Below are 23600 nucleotides of genomic sequence, written 5' to 3' on the forward strand. Positions count from 1 at the left end.
CGGATAATTCCCCCAGCAGGAACTGCCCTGTCAATAAAGTGTTCATTTATACTAATTAACTTTACATGCGAATCCTATCTGTTGTTATCTACAAGTCACAGAAAAATTAATGCTCGTTTTTAAGTTGGTTTACATTTCATGGAATTTTACAATTCATTGTTAATAAAGGGCGCATGATCAGTATTTGTTGAATATTTTGTATAATGACACGTAATTCATGTACTAATGAATCAAGACAAAACCAATGGCCCTACACTTAATTTAGGAGTGAAGTTAAGTAACTTTCGGCTACTGATGACGAGCAGCGATGCATTAACTAGAAGAGCCGGAGACACATATGGATATGCAGGCACTGACTCCCCCAATTTTTTGCGCAGCGAAGATTTGTCTGAAATTTACATACAAAAAATTGAATAAACATGGAGTTGCCCCCCCCCCCCCCCCACACTCGTATGGGACAAAGTAAAATATTGAATTGAAGATAAGGAAATAAACAGTGAAATCGAACATTGAAGTTAAAGGTACACTACAACTGTTATGCCTGTTATGCACGTTTGCTGTGGGTCTGGGGAGATAAATATCTTGAAGGTAAAGTCTGTTCTAAGATTATCCGACATTCTAATTAAAATCGGAACTTTTAAAAAATAAACTGACATAGCTATCAGCTTACTGCAGGAGTATATAAAGTCTAATTATGCAATTATGCCATTTTATCGCAATTTTTGTAACACCGCCCCCCCCCCCCCCGTCTCATCTGGGAGACGATAGCTGGTGTTGTTTTGAATTTGATTAATGCTGACGAATTTCAATATACATGTATTCTTTTATGTATATATAAAGAGCTATTGGTGTTAAGACGTAAACATCTCGATGATAACTACCTTACAGCGCCAAATATTAACAAGTTCTATGAGCTAATGTCTTGTACTAATGGTACAACTCTGAAAAAATTATGCTACTTTATTATTAAAATATACAGTCTGATAAAAGTCTGTTCTCCATAATTATACTTTTTTCCTTTTCTCATTGTATAAATTGTATGCTTATTTACTATTTATTTACTACCTATCTATCCATTTCAAAATGTACCTCTGACTTTTGTACTGTATATACTGTTTGACCTCGTGTACCATTTCATGGTTTGAGTGAATAAACTGAATTGAATTGAAATTAATATTTTTCAAGCCTGTTCGTTTAATTGACTAATCATTTATTTTTAAAATTTTAGTTTTTAAATCCTGGATCCGCGCGTGCTTTAAGGTCAGAGGTAACTATTTCAATCTGATTAAAATCAGATCCTCCATGCTACCGTTTTAATGATATGTCGCTACGATCAGATCCTCAATGCTTCCGTTTTAATGATGTGTCGCTACGATCAGATCCTCGATGCTCCCGTTTTAATGATATGTCGCTACGATCAGATCCTCAATGCTTCCGATTTAATGATGTGTCGCTACGATCAGATCCTTAATGATATGTCGCTACGATCAGATCCTCGATGCTCCCGTTTTTTATGATATATTGCTACGATCAGATCCTCGATGCTCCCGTTTTAATGATATGTCGCTACTATCAGATCCTCAATGCTCCCGTTTTAATGATGTGTCGCTACGATCAGATCCTTAATGCTCCCGTTTTAATGATATGTCGCTACGATCAGATCCTCGATGCTCCCGTTTTAATGATGTGTCGCTACGATCAGATCCTCGATGCTCCCGTTTTAATGATGTGTCGCTACGATCAGATCCTCAATGCTCCCGTTTTAATGATGTGTCGCTACAATCAGATCCTCAATGCTCCCATTTTAATGATGTGTCGCTACGATCAGATCCTTAATGCTCCCGTTTTAATGATGTGTCGCTTAATCAGATCCTTGATGATGTGTCGCTACGAGTGACATATCATTAAAACCGTTATTTGGAGCATCGAGGATCTAATATTAATAAGATTCCTCAGCATTGCCTGATAACTCTAAATTACCCGGAGTTTATTTTACTTGTACCATAAATCTGTTTTACATAGACAAATGTAGTAAGTCTTCTAAAGTTAGTAATTTTTTTAACAAAATATACGGCTTAGTGGGTTCAAGGAGATCAGTAGCTTGTGACTTTTTAAGGTGAAGAGGTTTGATCTACCTAAGCACCTTTAGAATCATTTTTTTTTTATTTAATCTCTGCGTGTATATTTATTACATTTTTCAGCAAGGGCAAACCTGTAATAATTTTGCAAAATGTATGGATACCATCAATAAAATTCCTTTTTATTTGATTTAATTTATAAAGTTTGAAGGACAAATGACATTTTTATAATAAAAAAATATTTTGGGGCTGAGGATCAAAGATATTTAAGTACATGTACATGTGTATCTTCTTTCCCTCCCAATTTTCATTGGAGAAAAACATATCCTACAGAAAACCACAACAGTCATAGCATTCATATAAAAGTTTATTCACAAGATCTTTTCAATAATAAAGTTCCACAAAATAGAATTTCCTGAGGGTCCACACAGGGGAATAAAGAGAACGGACTTCACCCTTAGATCTCATAAAGGATATCAAACGCACCTGTACACAGCTATACATAGATATACATAGCGATATACAGCTGTAAAAGATTGTACACAGCCTGACCATCTCTTGTTCTATCCAGGAATGCCAAAATTTGACTCGGGTTGTAGCATGTAAATGACCAAACAATGATACTGAAGATAAAATGTCAGATGTCTTGTAAACAAAACTTAAAACTTGACGTAGATATAAAAACAATACAGAAAATATTAGTGGACTATGGAGGGGGTGTATTTGATATTGCGAGTAGGTGGGGTTATGATACGAGAGGAGTATTACAGCTTACAGGCTGGGTTTATTTACACGGACCACAACTGCTATGAACACACTCTGTCACTGACAGCAACCTTTATCTCTCAGTCTCCAAGGAAACAAACAAACTACATTTCTGTTGCCCCGTCTGAATCTCTTCCATTACATTGTAATGCCGATAACCACATCACATTTATGTCAACATTGATAAAGGTGTTATGGTATATCTACACTATACAAAGAATTTGGTTCGTTTTCTAATGTCCACAGTCTTTTCTTTCTAATTATTGCTGTCTCATTTTCATATATATGCAAATGTAAGCATTTCTTATCAGATAAAATGGACTAAAAACCACATTGATGGGATTTCATAAGACCATGCAATACTGTGGGAGACAAAATTTGAATAATTTTCAATCAGTTCTTCTTTGTTTTTTTTTTTTACATTTCCAGTATCAAGTGTTAAGTAAAAATATATGTAATAAAATAAATCTGTGTTAAAATGTCTACAGCACTACACTAGTTCATTCTACAACTGAAGTCTTACAAAACTTTATAAAATACAAATGTATTTCTAAATTTCTTTCATACAAAATGTCACCATTTAAAATTGAATTGCTGTCACTTAAAATTGCATCCAGTGATTGATCAATGACTATTGAAGCTGCCATCTGCTTGGCCGAGATCTAAGTCACTGCCTCACTTCCCTCCTGATTTGCTGGCGGGAGCGGCCCACAGTCCTTGAACATATTTCTGAAGAGATGATACAATTTTTGTGACCCAAGTCCAGGCCTGCTCCAAGCTGTAATTAATCAGTTAAGATTTAGCAATTTTACAAACAACAAAATGCATGTGATTGTCATTATACCCTCCAATCTTTTGAAAGTATTTAAGGCACAATTTTATATATAATACCTAACAATTAACAAGCTTTTATTTCTTCTTTGAAATGAGCCATAAGACAATAAAGCAAATATCAAGTTTACATTGACACAGGCAAGTAACACAGCATAAAATGTAAAAGTTTACTTGATGTAAGGCTCCAACACAAAGCTGAGTGTGATGAGAGCAATGCAGGTGAAGATGATGATGGTGGGGTAGTCAGATGTGGTCAGCTGTCTATACAACGCCTTCACTGGGTTCTTCATCTTGCTCTTCACTGGTGCAGCAGTTCCGCTTGACCTGGTAACAGTTTCCTTGGTTTCTGTGACAAACTTTTTTATTTGGTTCTCATCATCAGAAAATTCCTCCACTTTTTTCTGAAAGGAGTAGAGTAATCCTTTATTAACTAAACGATTACATTCCATTGATACAAGGTGTAGAAAGGACCCTTGAATTGTATTAACAGCTGGTGACCCTGGATGGATCACCTACTATCAGTGACCAAGTGACACTTACAGTGAGGGTCTCCACTGTGGTTTGCTGACGACCCCTTGACCTGGATCTACTGGACCGACGAACCGCCGTCTCCTGTTTGACAGGGGTCGCTTTCTTGCGACTTGGGGATTTTCTGCCCTTGGATGCTGACCTTCCACGTGACCTTGACCTCGATCTGGACGTCGACTTTCTCCCTCGTTTTTTAGGAGTCTGAATAAATGAGAGAAAAAAAAAAATAAATTCTAGGTATTCATTTGCATTGCTAATATGAGGTTCACTATATAAATCAGCTAAACTCATATATTTATTAATAAAATGACAAAAAGAATTAAAACAAAATGCGTACAGCATTTGCATTTTCATTCTCATTGAAAGCTTTTATCTTCGCTGCACAGTCCTTCAAGTTTTTCCCTGGCTCCCATGAATCATTTTCTGCCCCGTAACCTTGCCATCTGACCAGGTACTCTATCACACCTTTCCGTTTCCTCTGTTGAAGGATTTTGTCAACCTGCAAAGACAAAATATCTTATCAAACTACTCCAACACTGTATCCTCAGTATGACTCGATCTCCAATCAACTCTGAAAGTAATTTTGCATGTAATATACTAATATTTGAATGACTACTTCACTGTAACCATGATTATGGTCCTTATCTGGACTGGCTCTATACTATTAATTGCTGAAAAGGGATTATACTGGTAGGTGAAGTCTTTCCTCACCTCATCCTTTCATTAATAAAGTTCAATTTGCATGCAAAGTTAAAGGTTAACTTTCTTAGGCCATCAAAAATTAATTCCTTGGTTCTTAGGCCTGCACGTGTCTGATTTCACATTGCGCATTGCCCATTTTTATCATTAATTGAATGAAATAAAATTTCAATAGTTCGCTTGCTTATTACCTGAAAAAAAATCCCGATTTAGGTCCGCATTTTAGATACTCAAGTCAGTAAAATGCTTGACTTAATACAGAACATAATTGAAAACTTTGCCATCATACAGATTTAATCACAGCAATTGCAAATGGCCGCCGAATCTAGTCATGAGACGTTAAAATGACAGATGTCCTACGGACCTGGTTTAACGATAGAATTCGTCCCTTATACTCGCTTCGTAGCAAATAGAGAATTATATTGCGCAGTATCTCGCCTAAATTTCCATATGATTGGTCTCAAATACCTACAATGTTGCTCTTTTATAAACCCATATTACCACATTAACTGTTTTTGCAACGAAATCACTGCCACTTTTAACATAACGTTTGAAAATTCGCTGTTAATGGTCGCCATGTTAATGATAAAATCCGAGACATTCCTATTGCGATTTCCGACAAAATGGCAGGCAAATTCAAACGTGTATTTTAACAACATGCCTTGGTATGGCTCATTAAATGGATATTTTGTGAACTAAACTGCATATGCATGTTCAAAAATGTTTGTAATGTTTAAAAATGTGTTATTTCCCTACAGATTATTTTATCAGACTTTAAAATCGACGCGAAGCTGATCCGCTTTGCGGCTGCTACATTGCAAGTATATGGGACAAATTCTTACTGTGACCTGAGCGTAGCCTTGTCACGGTAAGATTTTTTCTTTCTATCCAACATCACACAAGTTGTGGTATGACGTCAAACAAAAGGTGCACTTAAAAAAAAAAATTATTGTATAGTATGAAACAACATTTCTCTGTATGTCACAGTTTACATATTATCTACAGGTATTGCTAATACACATTAATGTTTGATTTTAATCTTCATCGGTGAGTAAGTAAATATAAACACCAAAATCGAAAGCGAAACAGACACACAGTAACAATCACAGTGTTGTCTTCGACATGACGCTATCTTGTATGCCAATACACAAAGACCATTTTCGTGATCGTATACAATTTTTAAAAAAGACCTTGCAGTGAATAACTTAACTGAAAAATGCTAATAGTGATTATACATCAATAAACCGAAATTTTACAAATTATGTACCTCGTATTCACTTCCAGACTCACTATCCGTAGCCATTTTTCAAATTTACTACCCAGAATGCTTTGCAGATAGTGTCGTAAAATATAAATGCTGAATTTTTATCTAAATGCATAGAATGTATAATTTTTTTTATTTTTTATCCGTTTACTAAAAAAGTGTTGTGTAAAAAAATATGATATAAATATGTTGTAAAATTAGGGTTCACATTAAATCATCTTCCGTTTTTATCCGCTTAGAAATATTTAGATTAAATGTAAAATTGCTCCAAAGTAGTCTTTCACATCCGTTAACCTTGCCGAGAAAGGTTTCTACGAAGGCTCGGCAGACAATGTCGTTTGCGAACACAGTTCGAGCCCCTTTAGGGACTGCAGTTTCAAGATTGTCACACACAGTTACCAAAAGCAACACCAAGCCGATCGCCAACTTAGGTAGAAAGTTAGCAATTCCCGTGATTCGGAATAGTTCGCCTGAACTGCAGTCCTTCAAAGCCAGGATTGGAGCCGTCAGTTGTTTAGGTACCGGTGATTTGCTGTTCAGATTATAGACGATCATTTAATGCTACAAATCATGACATTTTATTTAAATATTTATACTATCCAATGAAATAGTAACATAACTGCTGCGAATAACAGTGCAATGTACTGTGTACATTTACTATATAGCCCTGTATACCAAGTCTAACAGGGGTTGTGTGGATTTTCATATGAGTTCTGTGGTTTCTAAAGCAACATTGTTTTGAGCATTTCTGGTCTGGTATTACCGAAGATACACTAGAATTTTTTTTTTACTTTACAGTTCATTTTTGTAGAAAGGACATTAAGAAGTCATTCATATGTCATTCATATCATGGTTATATAACTTGTTTTATAATATATGGATTATTTAACCATCATATATTTGTAGCTTCAGCTGATAATGGGTCTTTTAACCCTTAAAAAAAACAACAAGGTTTCCCATTAATAATCTCTGTATTTTAAAGGAATTTGCTTTCATTTATTTAATTTCTCCTTGTAAAAATTGATAAAGTATCAAGGAAAAAATCTTTGAGTTTTTCCTTGTATCAATTTCAATTGTACATCTTTGACAAGGTATGTGTTATTTTGTTAAAATGATTCAAAAAGGTAAAATTAGGTAACAAATATTTTTGATAGCTAAAAGATTGTGAGATTAGTCTTATACTGCGTCACGTGACTCCCTGTCTTATGTGACCTTTTCTTTTAGTTCGTTGGATGGCCACATAAGACAGTCTAGACTGTACTTAACAGTTGGGACTAATCTATCGAAAGTTAACCAAACTGTTTTAGAAATTGATTGCTCAAAAGATTCAAAACTCCTTCGAAATCAATCTTTAAAAACGTAGTTTTACTGACAAGGCTTACACACCACATGTTTGTTGTGGGACCAAGGCCAGTTAGGGTCAGAAAAGTTAACGACATTGTGGGAAACATTTTTTTATATCAATGTTCATCAGATTTTGTGTTTTGTTAAAAAAACTTTTTCTTCGGTTTATATCTTGGTCCTCTGACTTCCCATTACTAATCTAGTACTTTACTAAATGAGCAGAGGGTTATGATATTTATATATTTAACCATAATATATTGCTATGATGTCAATTGATTTTCAAGTTAAACGAAAGTTTACTTTAAACAGAGGTAAGAATTTGACAATTTCTTGGGAAATTAGAATTTGTGACAGTGTTGACTTAAAAATAGTAATAAAAAAATTACCATGTATTCTAAAGTGTGAAGACGAGACTTACTCTAAGCATTTCTAAGAAAACTTTGTGTATTTACCAAAAAACTTCACTCTCACCCCATATGGAAATCACTAATAGACTATACAAGGTCAACCACAAACTATGTAACAAGTATAAAACAAAAACTGCTTTTGGCATACAGTACTGGTAAATAAAACTATACTGGCCAAAGACCAATTTTAGCCATGTACGGTACCAGTTCTCGCCACCACATTATTTTATTATGAATTTTGTGACGTAACAATACACTGGCAAGAGTTAGTATTTGGTGAGAATTGGTCCTACACTTGTAGAAATTTAATGTTTTATTACAGTATTAAATTGGGTAGAAAAACTGACATCATAATGCTCTGAGACTGCACCATAATACTTGAGGAGAGATACATTTTATACTGACTGTGTATGAATATACATGGTCTCTACAAGATTGCTGTTAAACAAATAAGCAGGAGATAAGATGTATCTGTACATTGTACATCTGAAGTTTTGTATTGTATTAACATTTATATTGTTGTATGAAAATGAATGAACTAAGTGAATATGCCTTGACATGTTCAAGCTTTTAAAATACCTTGTATATGTTCTAGAATACGAGAACTCTTGTTATATAAATCTTGTACAATTTTACTACTAGTATATTTTCTTTTTTTACAGCAAGAAGAAACTACCATACAGATATCCCCGAACCAGACTTCGAGGCGTACCGCAGTAATAGTTCGAAACAGGCTAATGTGTCACGGGATAAATTTGATGCTAAACGGAAGGTGTATTCGTACACCCTAGTTGGAGGTAATAAAATGATACTAAAACTCAGATATAGCAATTAGCAAACTCTGCTTTATGAATCTTGATAAGATTTCATCATATACTATTATTCAGATGATATATCTTAGTTATCTTAGCCCCACTCAGCTAGTGCACCATACTATGACAGTGAACAGTCTGTTCGTCTGTCTTTCTGTCTGCCATCCCTTTGGCCTTTGCTCGGTCCATCTGAGATCATTTGTCTGGAGCATATCTTCTATTCCCTCGGCCCAATCTGGATCATATTTCACCAACAGATTGCCTTTGGGTAAAGGATGTGCAGTGACTTTCAATCAATTTTTTAGGTCTAAGGTTAAGGTCCTAACAGAATTACTTGAAAAATCCTTGCCCGGATTATATAATCTCTCCTTTTGCTTCAATCTGGCTTATACTTCACCCACAGAGTGCCTTTGTGCATTGGCCTTAAATGATGTCTTTGGGTCAAAGGTCAAGGTCATGTTAGACCATGCAAAAAAAAAATTCAGACCAAATAAACTCTCCCCTTAGTCCTCTCTGGCTCATGCTTCATATAAACAGAGCTTTTGGGTAATGGGTGTGCAGTGACCTTGAATGAAGTTTCAAAGTCAAATGTTAAGGTCACAGCAGATCTCTTTGAAATATAGTTTTAGACCATGAATTATTTCCAATTGGCTTTATCTTGCCAAAATGAAATCTGATTAAAATAGCTGTTCTGATATGTCACTGCCTTATACATCTGAAACAACAAGCTGAGAGGTCATGTCCAAATGACTTGAGAATTAAAATTAACCTTTTTAAACCGATCAAAATTTGCATTTCATAAATCCTGAATACTGTCAGAAGAATTAACAATATAACAACAAAATGCTTGTGTCATTGAATGCACTTCAAGTCTTCTCAGATGAATATTTAATGCCTACAGACACAAAAAGCTACCGTACTTACTAACATATGGCATAACTGTACATTTTCCTGGGAGTTGGGACTTTTCTAATTAAAGCGGCCAACTTGTTTGAATGCTAATATTAGCCAAGTTTTTCCTGGCAGAGTTTCACCAGCCACAATTTGATTGGTTTATCAAAAGGTCGTTTGAACGTGACCTCCAAGCAGGTTATTTCAGATGTTCAAGAGCAGTAGCGTATGAGAACAGCTAATGGGTGTAACAAGCTTAAATTAAAGATCTATTCTAACTGTAAAATTTCTAAGTCATAGGTCAAGGTCAAAGCAATATCCTCTGAAATGCTTTTCATGCTATTGTCCATCGTTTAATCAGGTCCCTTTATATTGGTCACCATCTCAACAGTTGTCTAGTTATTTGATATGTTTGGAACAAAAAGTTGATTAACAGATTTGGGACCTGCTCTCTTATAAATGTAAAAACAATCTTCAATGTCTTATTTGTGTAGGAGCATCAGCTGCCACTGTGTACATGGGTAAAGAAATAGTGCAGGATCTGGTGGGGTACTTGGATATCAATGATGCTGCCCGAGCCTTGGCCATTACTGAAATCAAGCTGAATGATGTCCCTGTCGGCAAAAGTCTCCTCACCACCTGGAAGGGAATGCCACTGTTTGTCCGTCACCGAACGGAAACCGAGATCAAAGCGGAACAAGCGGTTGACCTTTTGTCCCTCCGTGACCCCCAGCACGATTCTGACCGCTCGCTGACCCCTGAGTGGATGATCTTGGTTGGAGTGTGCACACATTTAGGTAGGTGTTTAGAGTGTTAATTGTCAACAGGTAAAATACTGGGTCAAGAGGAAGTCTCCTCAAAACCTTATGCTTTCATTTCTTTATTTCTCTTTTTTTGAATGATTTAAAATTCTTTATTGTGAACAATATTCTAATGGACAATAAATATTACAATGTTTGAGATAAATATGATTGAAAATGTGTTGCAAAAAAAGTTTTAAGATCCTCCTACAATCAAAATCAGGATCTTTGATTTAGAAGTGTGAAGCATTGCCCACTAAGATAGGAAATTGGAAAACAAATACTGGGTCAAGAGGAAGTCTCCTCAAAACCTTATGCTTTCATTTCTTTATTTCTCTTTTTTTGAATGATTTAAAATTCTTTATTGTGAACAATATTCTAATGGACAATAAATATTGCAATGTTTGAGATAAATATGATTGAAAATGTGTTGCAAAAAAAGTTTTAAGATCCTCCCACAATCAAAATCAGGATCTTTGATTTAGAAGTGTGAAGCATTGCCCACTAAGATAGGAAATTGGAAAACAAATCTGTGGCTTTGAATAGTTTTACAAGAGATTTACATAAGAAACCTTATAATCTCTGTTTATTTTATCAAGGGGTGTAGACTGTAGAGGCACAAGTGAGACAACTCTTTCAGACTTCTCATTTCAGAAATTCTGTTTTTATTGTTTTATTTTTTTTATGATTTGGACTCTTCAGGAAGTCAGCCACTAACAGTAAAGCTTATTTGCAATCATTATACCCCCGCTCCAAAGGAGAAGGGGGTACACTGTTTTACCCTTGTGTTTCTGTCTGTCCATAACAAAACTTTCTGTCGCATTTTTCTCAGCAATTATTTATCGCAGATGAAGGAAATTTTAACACACTATTTGTTTAGGCATGCCATATTGTGGGATATACTTTTACACCAATCGGACGTCAACTTCCTGTTAAATGATGACTGTTTAATTATAGCCAAAATTTTCAAACAAATTTTCGTCAAAGATTTCTCAGCAAATATTTATCGCAGATACTTGAAATTTAAACACACTATTTGTTTAGGCATGCCATATCTTGGGATATATTTTTGTACCAATCGGATGTCAACTTCCTGTTAAATGACGACTTTATTTATTTTTAGCCAAAATTTTCATACAAAATTTTGTTAAAGATCTCTTAGCAACTATTTATCGCAGATGCTTGAAATTTTAACACACTATTTATTCAGGCACGGCATATAGTGGGATATATTTTCGTACCAATTGGACATCAACTTCCTGTTAAATGACAACTTTGTTTACTTTTAGCTTAAATTTTCAAACAAATTTCTGTCAAAGATTTTTCAGTAACTATTTATTGCAGATGCTTAAAATTTTAACACATTATTTGTTTAGGCATGCAATATTGCGGGATTTATTTTCATACCAATCGGATGCCAACTTTCTGTTAAATGTTGACTTTGCTTAATTTGCATATTCACATCAGAACGGGGGTATCAATAGTGAGCATTGACTCTCAGATATCTTGTTAATTTTTATGTACGGTAGATGTTTGTAATCACTATGTATAAATGATGACCCATTACACAGATCTGCACCTGTAAATATCCTGAATGTACAGCATACCATTTTTCATTCACACAAATGGATCATTTTCTTTATTTTATTGGTTTAGATCACTTTTTAAATCCAAACTAAATTTGAGTAATTCAAGTTCCTTAAGGAAAACTAATACATGTATCTGAAAGTACTTACTAAAGGTATCACACCGGTAATTGTTTTCACTATATAACACTATAGAGGGGAAAAAATTCTTAAAAATCAGTTTGTATTTTTCATGACAAAATATTCGGAGGAAATGTTATTTGTTACCTATCTCATCAGCTAACACCATAAAAAGGGCAAGCGATACTGCATTTTCTCAAAATATCTAGCTCCAAACAGGTCTACCCTCAAAACCACGTGTTTTCCATTTGTATGTAAACAGACTGCACACTCCCCAGGAAGCTGCTGCATGAGCCCTGAAAGAAGTAGTTCCTGTGAAAAAAAATCATCACCTAACAAAATACATGAAATATCCTACTCAGTGGTACAAAAAATCTTAAAACTGAGTAAAGGAAAATGTAAAAATGCAGTCAAGGAAAAAAATAATTCTGAAGTATATATGGAACTACAATTGACTAAGTTCATTTTGATTGGCCGATTACCGGTGTGATACCTTGAAGAGACTCTAAAGATGTCAGATCCCTTTCAAATTTGCACCTGAGAATTCCCAATCAACTGTCACCAAATCCCTAAAACCCTGTCCCCAAGCTCCCAATATTTCATTAGCTATTGAGGATTTATCTCCCTTACTCAGACTGAAGAAAATAGCACAGATGAAACACATTTGGAGCCTCACACCATGCATGACCTGAAGCCAATTTTCATCCTTGAAACAACAAGATACAAAATCATCTTGGTACCAAATCAGAGCATATACATTTTTCTTTACATCAAAATAAAAATATTCCATTAGAGTCACTTCATTATGCAATCATTGCATAACAAAGAAGAAATTTACCCCTATTGTTCACACATTTCATAACGATATTGTGAATTATCAGGTCAAAAATGAAATCTGTATCTGGTAAATTTATATATCAGGTAAAGCCTGTTTACTTGTCTACACACTGCCATACTCACTTTTATCTAAAAGCAGCATGGTAACACAGGACAGCCCAAATGATATCAGCATGTAATGGAGCTCAGATCTGCTCTGACAACCATAAATCTTGCTTTGATGATAAGAAATGTAAAAGAAACAACCGGGATGCAACTTCGTTCTGTGATTTATGTAACATTCTATCTGTAGAGCAAAAGTAGCCATGAAATTTCAATTGGACACACTTAATTATACCCCTCATCAGGCCATCCCTATAGAATTTGAAGAGAATTACTGATCAATGATGATTGACACATGTTAGATAATTTACAGCAAGAGCAATAAGCATATACATGAAGTAATTCAATAAGGCAATGCATTTCTGATGCATATTTACAAGAGAAATCACATAAGTGCATGCCATATCACAATACTAAAAAAAGAATCATACCAACCCCCATACATGTAGTTGTGGATAAGGGTGGGGCATCTATATTGTACCCATACATGTTACATGATATGATTTCATTCAAATTTTGATTTTCATTACTTAGAATAGGACAGGTGAGCTGAGGTTATCATATAAAAAATACCGGTAGTAATATCTCCTTCTAAACATTTTAACAATGACTAATGTTTCAATATCTAAGGTCATTCAAACATAAATATCAGTATTTGTATTTTGTAAATAAGGAACTCCCCTTAAAATGTGGGAAGAAACTGATTTTCTGGCTATAATGCATAAAAACATTTTCTGGTAAACTGAAATTCATCAGTTTTTAAGGATGAAAACCATGAAAAGCTCCTAGATTCAATCATGATATTATATATACTTGACTCATAATGACCTTCTCAACTAAATGCATGAAACCTCTTTTCTACACAAAATATGCATCTGTGTGATCTTGTAAATGGTGTTAAAGCATGTTTTTGCCTTAAACTATTACAAATGGGTAATTCAGTGTAAAATAAACATAAACATAGCACATATTTGCCCAAATCCCTTAATTCCTTCAATCAGGACTATGTAGGAAATGAAATTAAAACTCACATAAGGTGAGCAGAAATCAAAGAAATTAAAGTTTTTTTTCAAAATAATCCTTCGATAGACTGTTCATGTTCTTCTTCGCAATGTTTCGCACTTGTCGCTTAATTCTGAGACTTGCACGTAAACTCAAAATTGGTCATTCGATGAAAAACTAGTCGCTGCGTGCTCTTACGACAAAGTCTGAGGGCATCAAATATGACTGCGACAACTGATCTGCACACTTTTACAGCATCTAGAACACAGAAACCAATATTCTAAGCTCCAGTGACTACAAATCATCCATTTTTAAAGGTTTTTATTATTATATATTAAAAATTACATGTTTTCCACACCAAAAATCATCATTTTTCATATTTTTTTCATTACAAAATTTTAAAAGCATTTTTCTATCTTCAGACTACAGAAACTAATTTCTGTTAACAAGATTTGACATAAAATACTGAAAACTGGCACCTGCATGCATATTTTCAATTTGACACACAGCCCTTCAAGGTATCACACCGGTAATTGTTTTCACTATATAACACTATAGAGGGGAAAAAATTCTTAAAAATCAGTTTGTATTTTTCATGACAAAATATTCGGAGGAAATGTTATTTGTTACCTATCTCATCAGCTAACACCATAAAAAGGGCAAGCGATACTGCATTTTCTCAAAATATCTAGCTCCAAACAGGTCTACCCTCAAAACCACGTGTTTTCCATTTGTATGTAAACAGACTGCACACTCCCCAGGAAGCTGCTGCATGAGCCCTGAAAGAAGTAGTTCCTGTGAAAAAAAATCATCACCTAACAAAATACATGAAATATCCTACTCAGTGGTACAAAAAAATTTAAAACTGAGTAAAGGAAAATGTAAAAATGCAGTCAAGGAAAAAAATAATTCTGAAGTATATATGGAACTACAATTGACTAAGTTCATTTTGATTGGCCGATTACCGGTGTGATACCTTGAAGAAGATATCTGATAAGAATTCTTCTCAATTAAATAGTGGATTCCACTCCAATTCTAATATTAAAAACTGTGTTGTCTATTGTTATAAAAGTACAATGCTTATGGTAGCCAGGCTTATGGACCGGCTGTTACATGTTGTGTTTTGTTCCTCCTTATTTTGGGTTATGGAACTTGGCTCTTATTCTGTATACATAAAAGTCTTCATGTATCTGTCGTCTCTGTTATCCCTTATAATTACTAATGTTGCTGTAACCCGGTTGATAACCATTTAAACTCAAGTACCATAAAATGAGTTTACAAAGATGTGCTCACTTCTAATCTCAGTCTTACTTTTAAGAATAACATACAAAAAATAGGTCAAAAGAGTTTGTCAAAGTTTTATGATAATAAAGAACGATTGATTTCAGTGCCTGTGTAGAGATTTTGTTGTATGATTCCAGTGTCTGGATGATTGTGTTGTGTGATGCCAGTGCCTGGATGATTGTGTTGTGTTACTCCAGTGTCTGGATGATTGTTTTGTGTTACTTCAGTGTCTGGATGATTGTGTTGTGTGATGCCAGTGCCTGGATGATTGTGTTGTGTTACTCCAGTGTCTGGATGATTGTGTTGTGTGATGCCAGTGCCTGGATGATTGTGTTGTGTGATGTTAGTGTCTGGATGATTGTTTTGTGTTACTTCAGTGTCTGGATGATTGTGTTGTGTGATGCCAGTGTCTGGATGATTGTTTTGTGTTACTTCAGTGCCTGGATGATTGTTTGTGTTACTCCAGTGTCTGGATGATTGTGTTGTGTGATGCCAGTGTCTGGATGATTGTTTTGTGTGATTCCAGTGTCTGGATGATTGTGTTGTGTGATGCCAGTGCCTGGATGATTGTGTTGTGTTACTCCAGTGTCTGGATGATTGTTTTGTGTTACTTCAGTGTCTGGATGATTGTGTTGTGTTACTCCAGTGTCTGGATGATTGTGTTGTGTTACTTCAGTGCCTGGATGATTGTGTTGTGTGATGCCAGTGTCTGGATGATTGTTTTGTGTTACTTCAGTGTCTGGATGATTGTGTTGTGTGATGCCAGTGCCTGGATGATTGTGTTGTGTTACTCCAGTGTCTGGATGATTGTTTTGTGTGATGCCAGTGTCTGGATGATTGTTTTGTGTTACTCCAGTGCCTGGATGATTGTGTTGTGTGATGCCAGTGTCTGGATGATTGTTTTGTGTTACTCCAGTGCCTGGATGATTGTGTTGTGTGATGCAAGTGCCTGGATGATTGTGTTGTGTGATTCCAGTGTCTGGATGATTGTGTTGTGTGATGCCAGTGTCTGGATGATTGTTTTGTGTTACTCCAGTGCCTGGATGATTGTGTTGTGTGATGCAAGTGCCTGGATGATTGTGTTGTGTGATTCCAGTGTCTGGATGATTGTGTTGTGTGATGCCAGTGTCTGGATGATTGTTTTGTGTTACTTCAGTGTCTGGATGATTGTGTTGTGTGATGCCAGTGCCTGGATGATTGTGTTGTGTGACTCCAGTGTCTGGATGATTGTGTTGTGTTACTCCAGTGTCTGGATGATTGTGTTGTGTTACTCCAGTGCCTGGATGATTGTGTTGTGTGATGCCAGTGTCTGGATGATTGTTTTGTGTTACTTCAGTGTCTGAATGATTGTGTTGTGTGATGCCAGTGCCTGGATGATTGTGTTGTGTTACTCCAGTGTCTGGATGATTGTTTTGTGTGATGCCAGTGTCTGGATGATTGTTTTGTGTTACTCCAGTGCCTGGATGATTGTGTTGTGTGATGCAAGTGCCTGGATGATTGTGTTGTATGATGCCAGTGCCTGGATGATTGTGTTGTGTGATTCCAGTGCCTGGATGATTGTGTTGTGTGATGCCAGTGCCTGGATGATTGTGTTGTGTGATTCCAGTGCCTGGATGATTGTGTTGTGTGATGCCAGTGTCTGGATGATTGTTGTATGATTCCAGTGCCTGGATGATTGTGTTGTGTTACTTCAGTGCCTGGATGATTGTGTTGTGTGACTCCAGTGTCTGGATGATTGTGTTGTGTGATTCCAGTGCCTGGATGATTGTGTTGTGTGATGCCAGTGTCTGGATGATTGTTGTATGATTCCAGTGCCTGGATGATTGTGTTGTGTTACTTCAGTGCCTGGATGATTGTGTTGTGTGACTCCAGTGTCTGGATGATTGTGTTGTGTGATTCCAGTGCCTGGATGATTGTTTTGTGTTACTCCAGTGCCTGGATGATTGTGTTGTATGATTCCAGTGTCTGGATGATTGTGTTGTGTGATGCCAGTGTCTGGATGATTGTGTTGTGTTACTCCAGTGCCTGGATGAGTGTGTTGTGTGATTCCAGTGCCTGGATGACTGTTTTGTGTTACTCTAGTGCCTGGATGATTGTGTTGTGTGACTCCAGTGCCTGGATGATTGTGTTGTGGGATTCCAGTGCCTGGATGACTGTTTTGTGTTACTCCAGTGCCTGGATGATTGTGTTGTGTTACTCCAGTGCCTTGATGATTGTTTTTTGTTACTTCAGTGGCTGGATGATTGTGTTGTGTGACTCCAGTGCCTGGATAATCATCTTGTGTGATTCCTGTGCGTGGATGATTATCTTGTTTAATTTCAGGGCCCCAATGATTGTTTTGTGTTACTTCAGTCCCTGGATGATTGTTTTGTGTTTTTCTAGTGCCTGAATGATTTTTTTTGTTTGATTGCAGTCCCTGAATGATTTTTTTGTGTGACCTCAGTACCTTGTTTGACCTTTTTTGTCGGTCAGTAACTAACAGTGTTTTCCGTATTTTCAGGCTGTATCCCTCTTCAGGACCAGGGAAGCTTTGCGGGAGGAATGTACTGCCCCTGTCATGGCTCCCACTACGACTCCTCCGGTCGCATCAGGAAGGGACCTGCCCCCCTTAATCTTACTGTCGCACCCCATAAAATTAAAGGAGAATACTTAATTGTGGGATAAAGAAGATTTAAGTAGAAGACAATATCTATACATGAGATGTGAACAGAAATGTGACAAAGTTTGAAAGTTCAATACTGTAGCCTTTTGGACACCACTAGGCTCAAATGTTTTCTCTTGTAACTCATTAAATTATGTTGATGAATTTTTGTTTATGTTTTTATACAAATCATATCGTAACTTTGTTGTACAAAAATATAAATTGTACCTAATTCGTGCCTTTTACTGATGAAAGGTACTGTGTATTTTTATTGTCATATAAACTGGAGGTCAGGTAGATCATCAATTAGGTTAATATAAATTTCAAACTATCAGTGATTTCCCCAGGTTGTGACAGTCTTGTTCTTGCCATGCACTGCTCAATACATGTGCTTCGGTGTCGTCAATAGGCATACTTATGCATTTATATGAACGACAACCCACAGGAAGAATCTCAGCCGAGTTTACTTCAGGAATGTATCGTAAAGGGAAAATTCCAGCTCTTTTTTACCCTAATCTTATGGAGACTTCTTGGGATAGCTCTGATTTAGCTCTGATGTCTTAGTACATCATGCTGAGTACAAGTCTAGAATATTATTTTCCTCCGTGTCACAATGTGGAACACTGTATTGAGTACAGTAAAACTCAGTTACAGCATTAACCTAGGGACCAGCTGATTAACTTCACTATAAACCGCGACCTGTTCATTGTAATATTTGTATGACAAATTTCATTTTAAGTATAGCAGATTTACAATATATAGGTTTTCTTTCACCATACTACAATGTATAAGAGTTTATTGAGGAGTAAAGGAAATATTAGGCTTTGTTAAGAATTTTGCGAGGAACACAACAAGACTTCACTGTATCTTTGATTGGCTGTATCTGATTTGTTTTATCAATATGCAGTGAGCTAAACAGACTCTGCCTAACTGATAGTATTACATGCCAGTTAAATTTTTGTCTTTTAATTATTTACTAGTAATTGTAATTGCACATAGTGTACAATTTACCAAAAACTAAATCAGTCTTAAGAAATAAAAATTTAACCTTGAACTAAAATAATCTGCAATATTTTAATGAAATGTAATCGACCTTAGATCTACCAAAGCAAGGATGGATGTCCAGGAAGTAGTACAGTACTGAATAATTCAGTAAGATGCCCTCAACAGGAGACAAGGTGTAGTTGATGTGCCCTGTTGTAAACCTTTGATAAGTAAGCTAGCATGTATGTATCCTTTTTATACTGGTATATAAATGCCGTTGAAGCGTTTGGTGACTGTATTTCGCCAGCGTCTGTCGTTAACAAGACTGTCAACAAGTGGGGGAAAATGACGGCATTTTGTAATAAACTCTATACCTATGTATTTGTACTGGTAATCGGCATATTTAGCTTCTAAAAACCCTGCTCATCATGACTGATGAGTCTATTTAGAATGGAAATAGCCATGGATGTTGCTCGTGTGTTCAAACCCTGTGTCATTTTTTGCAAATGAGAAAAAAAGAACCATGACCATGAACAGTATGATCAGTTTCACAAGGTATCTCACTCGCCACGTTTTTAAGTTCAATGCGCACATGATCACCTTCTTTAAAACTAGTATGGATATACTTATGAAATTAGCACAGAAAGATTATTATTTCATGATTACACAAGATTCATAAAAAACCGATCCTAAATACCTTAAGGACCAAGAATTCTCAGGTAGTGACTGCTATTTACACAGTATACTTCTCATTAAAAATCTAATTTTACAATATTTGCCTCTGTGCCTTGGAGATATTGCATTATTGATGAGATGTATGTCCCAGCAGAGAAGATGGCTTCAATAATGACAGTCTTAATGAAAATCGGAGTGTAAGTTCACACAGAGACAATGTATATTAAGAAACGTACAAATGAGCGTCAACTAAAATTCATATGAATTCAATTGATGTGAAAGAATGATCCCCGTGATTGCTGCTAAAAGAAAAAAAACCTTCTGGGTCTGTTTAATTGATAGCCTATGAACATGTAAAAAATATAAAACTTAATCCTGACATTTTAGAAAGAAATAAGATAAACCTAAGAGACGATTATCTTACGGAAAAAAAGAACTTAAATTTGAAGATACAGTTGCCAGAGGAAGGGTTTATGGGATTTTGTTTCGGTACATATACCTATCGTCAGGTGATCTAACTACCGGGGGGCAGGGAGTGATATGTTCGTCTGGACTTTAACACATAATCGGATTCATTTGCATGAATACAGGTAACTTCATGCATTCCTGAAAGGGAGGGAAAAATCAAAATAAAGAATTCTTTCTGTCAGGACAATATGAAGTCTTCATTGACAAGTAGAAAGGAAATCTTTATTGGTTAGGTTCAGAGATCGTGAGTTTCAACGAATTTGTATCTGTACTTCATATGGTTAAGACCCTTTCACAACTAGTGCACGAGCGGAAGCGACAAAATATTCGTGCGACCCCAAAAATATAGATTTGGATCGTAAACTGTTGCCGAAATAATCGCAAGTAAGAAATTTGCAGGATTTTAATCGACCATTGTGCGATGTGTATTTCGTTTCGACTGTTGTACAAGAAATGCGAGTGTTGTAAGATAGAGCGATAGGAATGCGCGAGTGATCTGATGATTGGACGGTTGCACGTGAGCCAATGCAGTTGGACGTACGGCGCTCGTGCGATCATGCGTTCCATGGTATGAATGATCGTGCGAGTCAGAGGGGGTATATATACTGCCCGGTTCCGATGCTCATCAGTAGTCAAAGTCGACGGTCAATTGTGGTCTGAAATAGTTTCCTTGTTTACATGACAAAGAACTGTGAGCCCTGTATCTTGCTTATAACTCTACGAATGACTCTCAAATTTTATTTGATCATTAGAAATGCATTTCTGAAGCATTGTAAATAATAAAAACATAAAAATAGAATTTGACCAAAATCGTGACCATGCCCCTTTAAATGTGTATTACATGTAGATAGTTTAACTTCACTAGAAAGCAATCGATTGAAATGATAATATTAAACTAGAGCAGAGCTCGTGGAAAAAACCACGAGTAGGTCTTCCGTTGTTGCTGCGGGTTGAAAATATATGTGATATGGGGTCAAACGATCATAATGACTAAACTTTCAGTTCTGCTTTTGTTATAAAAACATCTTGTGATTGAAAGCCTGTATATAAAACATGTTTTGAAAAAAAAGGAAGAAAATAGTTTAGGAAAACTATTTGTCGAACACAGTTTGTATAATCGTTTCAAAAATTCTTTAAAAAATGAGATGTTAAATGGCGAGTTAAAATTTTAAAAGGGTAGCAAGCATTGTTATAAACAGTATGTACTCATGATTCATGTCAGGAATTGTATTTTTTTTTAACCGAACACGCCTACAAAACACGTAACCTTTTCTCTAAGATAACTTCTTTATTTAAATCTTTCTAAATTTTTGAAGACTATGTGCAAGTTTAGAATTGTTACGTGCTGACAAAATTTAGTAATTAGTCAAAATTGATGGCATCTCTGAACTTTTCTATAGAGAAATGTGTGTCGTCTGATATTATTTAATGAAACGAGTAGACATAGACATTCAAAATAATATATAATCAGCTAATATAAAAAAAAGATCATCGGGAGAATTTATGCAAAAGCGAGCATCTAAATTTTACACCAGATGGTGCTGTTTCATGGAGACACCGCTATGTAATGTGAATTAAATAACCTTATTTACAGAAATGAATATCACATCTCTAAACGATGTAATAATATGCAAAATCCTTATTTTTATGTCAGTGGGTTGATTTATAAAATTGAAAAAAAAACTTCAATTGCGCTTGCGTAAATTGGAATTCTGGGAAGGAATTAGACAGTTCGTGTTAGAGAAATTCGAAGAAGTTATGAAACTGGTCAGTTTCTAGATCAAACTGCGCATTGATGTATTAAAATACTATCATGTGTATCGTCTGTAGCCACGGTCCGTATGTGCAGTGATACATTGTATTGTATATCGATACACCTTTACCTCCTCACCTACAGCTATACAAATGAGGGTGCAACCTTCATATACACATGCATAGTCTTATAGTTCTGGAAACTATTTATCTTGTATTTTAATATATTGGGTATTCATTGTTCACCTAAAATTAGTATTCCACTAGCTGGCTGTAGCTAACCTTGTAAGTAAATTAAGTTGCATTACAACCTCATAATACACAATTTTAATTAAAAGGTTGCAACATTTTATCCTCAATGTGTCAAAGTTTGACTTCCAACTTTCAATTATAATATATTATGAATTATTCTGTTCATACAGAAGTTTAGCGTGGTCAACAGGTTGATTTATTAGCCACATTCTCAGGTAAGAATTTCACATCTTTAATGTGAAGATGATTGACTTCGAATAATAGTCTTATTGTTAATAAAAGCTCCGTCCAACTGTTACTCAATTACATATGTTCTGAGTTGTGTGCGCTAAAGCGACACAAGATTTTCGGTCGCACGTGGCGATTGAATTAACACAGACTGACCGAATAAACAAACGGGTGGGAAAGTGAAACACGTTGAGGAAAAAATGTTACACATAAGAAGAAGTCGCCAAAATTGTTTTCGACAAATCTGGATATCTTTTCGCAAATTTAAAAAATATACAGCGCGAGCACTTGTCAGCGGGGCGGGAGGAGGGGAGGGGGACGCAGCAATGAGTTCGCTTCTACACTCAAACGAACAACCATGTATTAGAAAAACTACAGAGTGATTAATATGTGACCGATAGAATCTAATCTTAAGTTGTTTAAAACTCAATTGAATATTCTTTTAAATAATCATCAAATGCCTCAATTTAGGACAATTCAGAACATTCTTTTATCGTGCTAGCACCTATCGCAAACATGTAACATTTGATTATAATTTGAGTACCTTGTACTCTATCGTATAATTAAATCAATGCTTAATCAGCTGTACAAGTAAAATAAATTTATCTTTTCATCTTAAACCTAAATAATAGTTAAAACAAAATAAATATAGTTCTGTCCGTGCAAAATATGAAACATGAATTCGTGATAAGGTACATGTAGAAGAACACGAGCCGACCGCGGATCACTCGTCCACTCGCGCTATATATCCTCGGCCATGTGCGAGGGATGATCATCATTTGATATTTCGGGGGGGGGGGGGGGGGTTTAAAAATTTTAGATATACAAACCAACCATTAATTTATTTCTGACGATGTTTCCGATTTGGAGTAATATCGTTCATTAATATTCATTTTCAATCAAATGTTTAATTAAATAAATACAAGATTGACAAACTTTTATAACATAAAATTAAAACAGTTCTTGTATTTACGACTATATAAACTCAAACACGTTCATATTCATCTAAGTATGCGTCACGGAGTGCGAATCTTGTGTATGAGATAACCGCTTACCGCTAGGTAGTGCAGCCGTGGCTGATCTCCTTAGCCGTGGACGAAGGATAGATTACGTAAAGGTACAACGCGCAGACACGCACAGTTCGGAACCCAGGACGATTTGTAAAGTTTGCAGTATAATGACCATTTTCTATCAAATAAAAGTTCTTTATTTTAAACTTAAACCCAACAATTGATCTATGTCTGATA

The 23600-nt window shown here is 35.7% G+C and overlaps 3 protein-coding genes across 3 annotated transcripts; 2 read left to right on the plus strand and 1 right to left on the minus strand.

The window, feature by feature from the left end:
* Window positions 1-2427: 2427 nt before the first annotated feature.
* LOC128188219 (uncharacterized) lies at window positions 2428-6253 on the minus strand. Its single transcript, XM_052859134.1, has 5 exons — window positions 6172-6253; window positions 4543-4704; window positions 4218-4406; window positions 3849-4078; window positions 2428-3621 (listed from the first exon to the last, which is right to left on the minus strand). The coding sequence occupies exons 1-5, from the start codon at window positions 6205-6207 to the stop codon at window positions 3519-3521; spliced, it is 720 nt and encodes a 239-aa protein (XP_052715094.1). The 5' UTR covers window positions 6208-6253; the 3' UTR covers window positions 2428-3518.
* A 184-nt stretch (window positions 6254-6437) lies between these two features.
* Window positions 6438-18159, plus strand: LOC128188218 (cytochrome b-c1 complex subunit Rieske, mitochondrial-like). The gene is made up of 4 exons (XM_052859133.1): window positions 6438-6686; window positions 8582-8716; window positions 10117-10419; window positions 17854-18159. The coding sequence occupies exons 1-4, from the start codon at window positions 6500-6502 to the stop codon at window positions 18015-18017; spliced, it is 789 nt and encodes a 262-aa protein (XP_052715093.1). The 5' UTR covers window positions 6438-6499; the 3' UTR covers window positions 18018-18159.
* On the plus strand, window positions 11058-17847 carry LOC128188216 (uncharacterized). Its single transcript, XM_052859132.1, has 2 exons — window positions 11058-12163; window positions 15053-17847. The coding sequence occupies exon 2, from the start codon at window positions 15827-15829 to the stop codon at window positions 16694-16696; it is 870 nt and encodes a 289-aa protein (XP_052715092.1). The 5' UTR covers window positions 11058-12163; window positions 15053-15826; the 3' UTR covers window positions 16697-17847.
* Window positions 18160-23600: the final 5441 nt, after the last annotated feature.

This window comes from Crassostrea angulata, chromosome 6 (genome assembly GCF_025612915.1).
Source record: "Crassostrea angulata isolate pt1a10 chromosome 6, ASM2561291v2, whole genome shotgun sequence".
Lineage (NCBI taxonomy): Eukaryota > Metazoa > Mollusca > Bivalvia > Ostreida > Ostreidae > Magallana > Magallana angulata.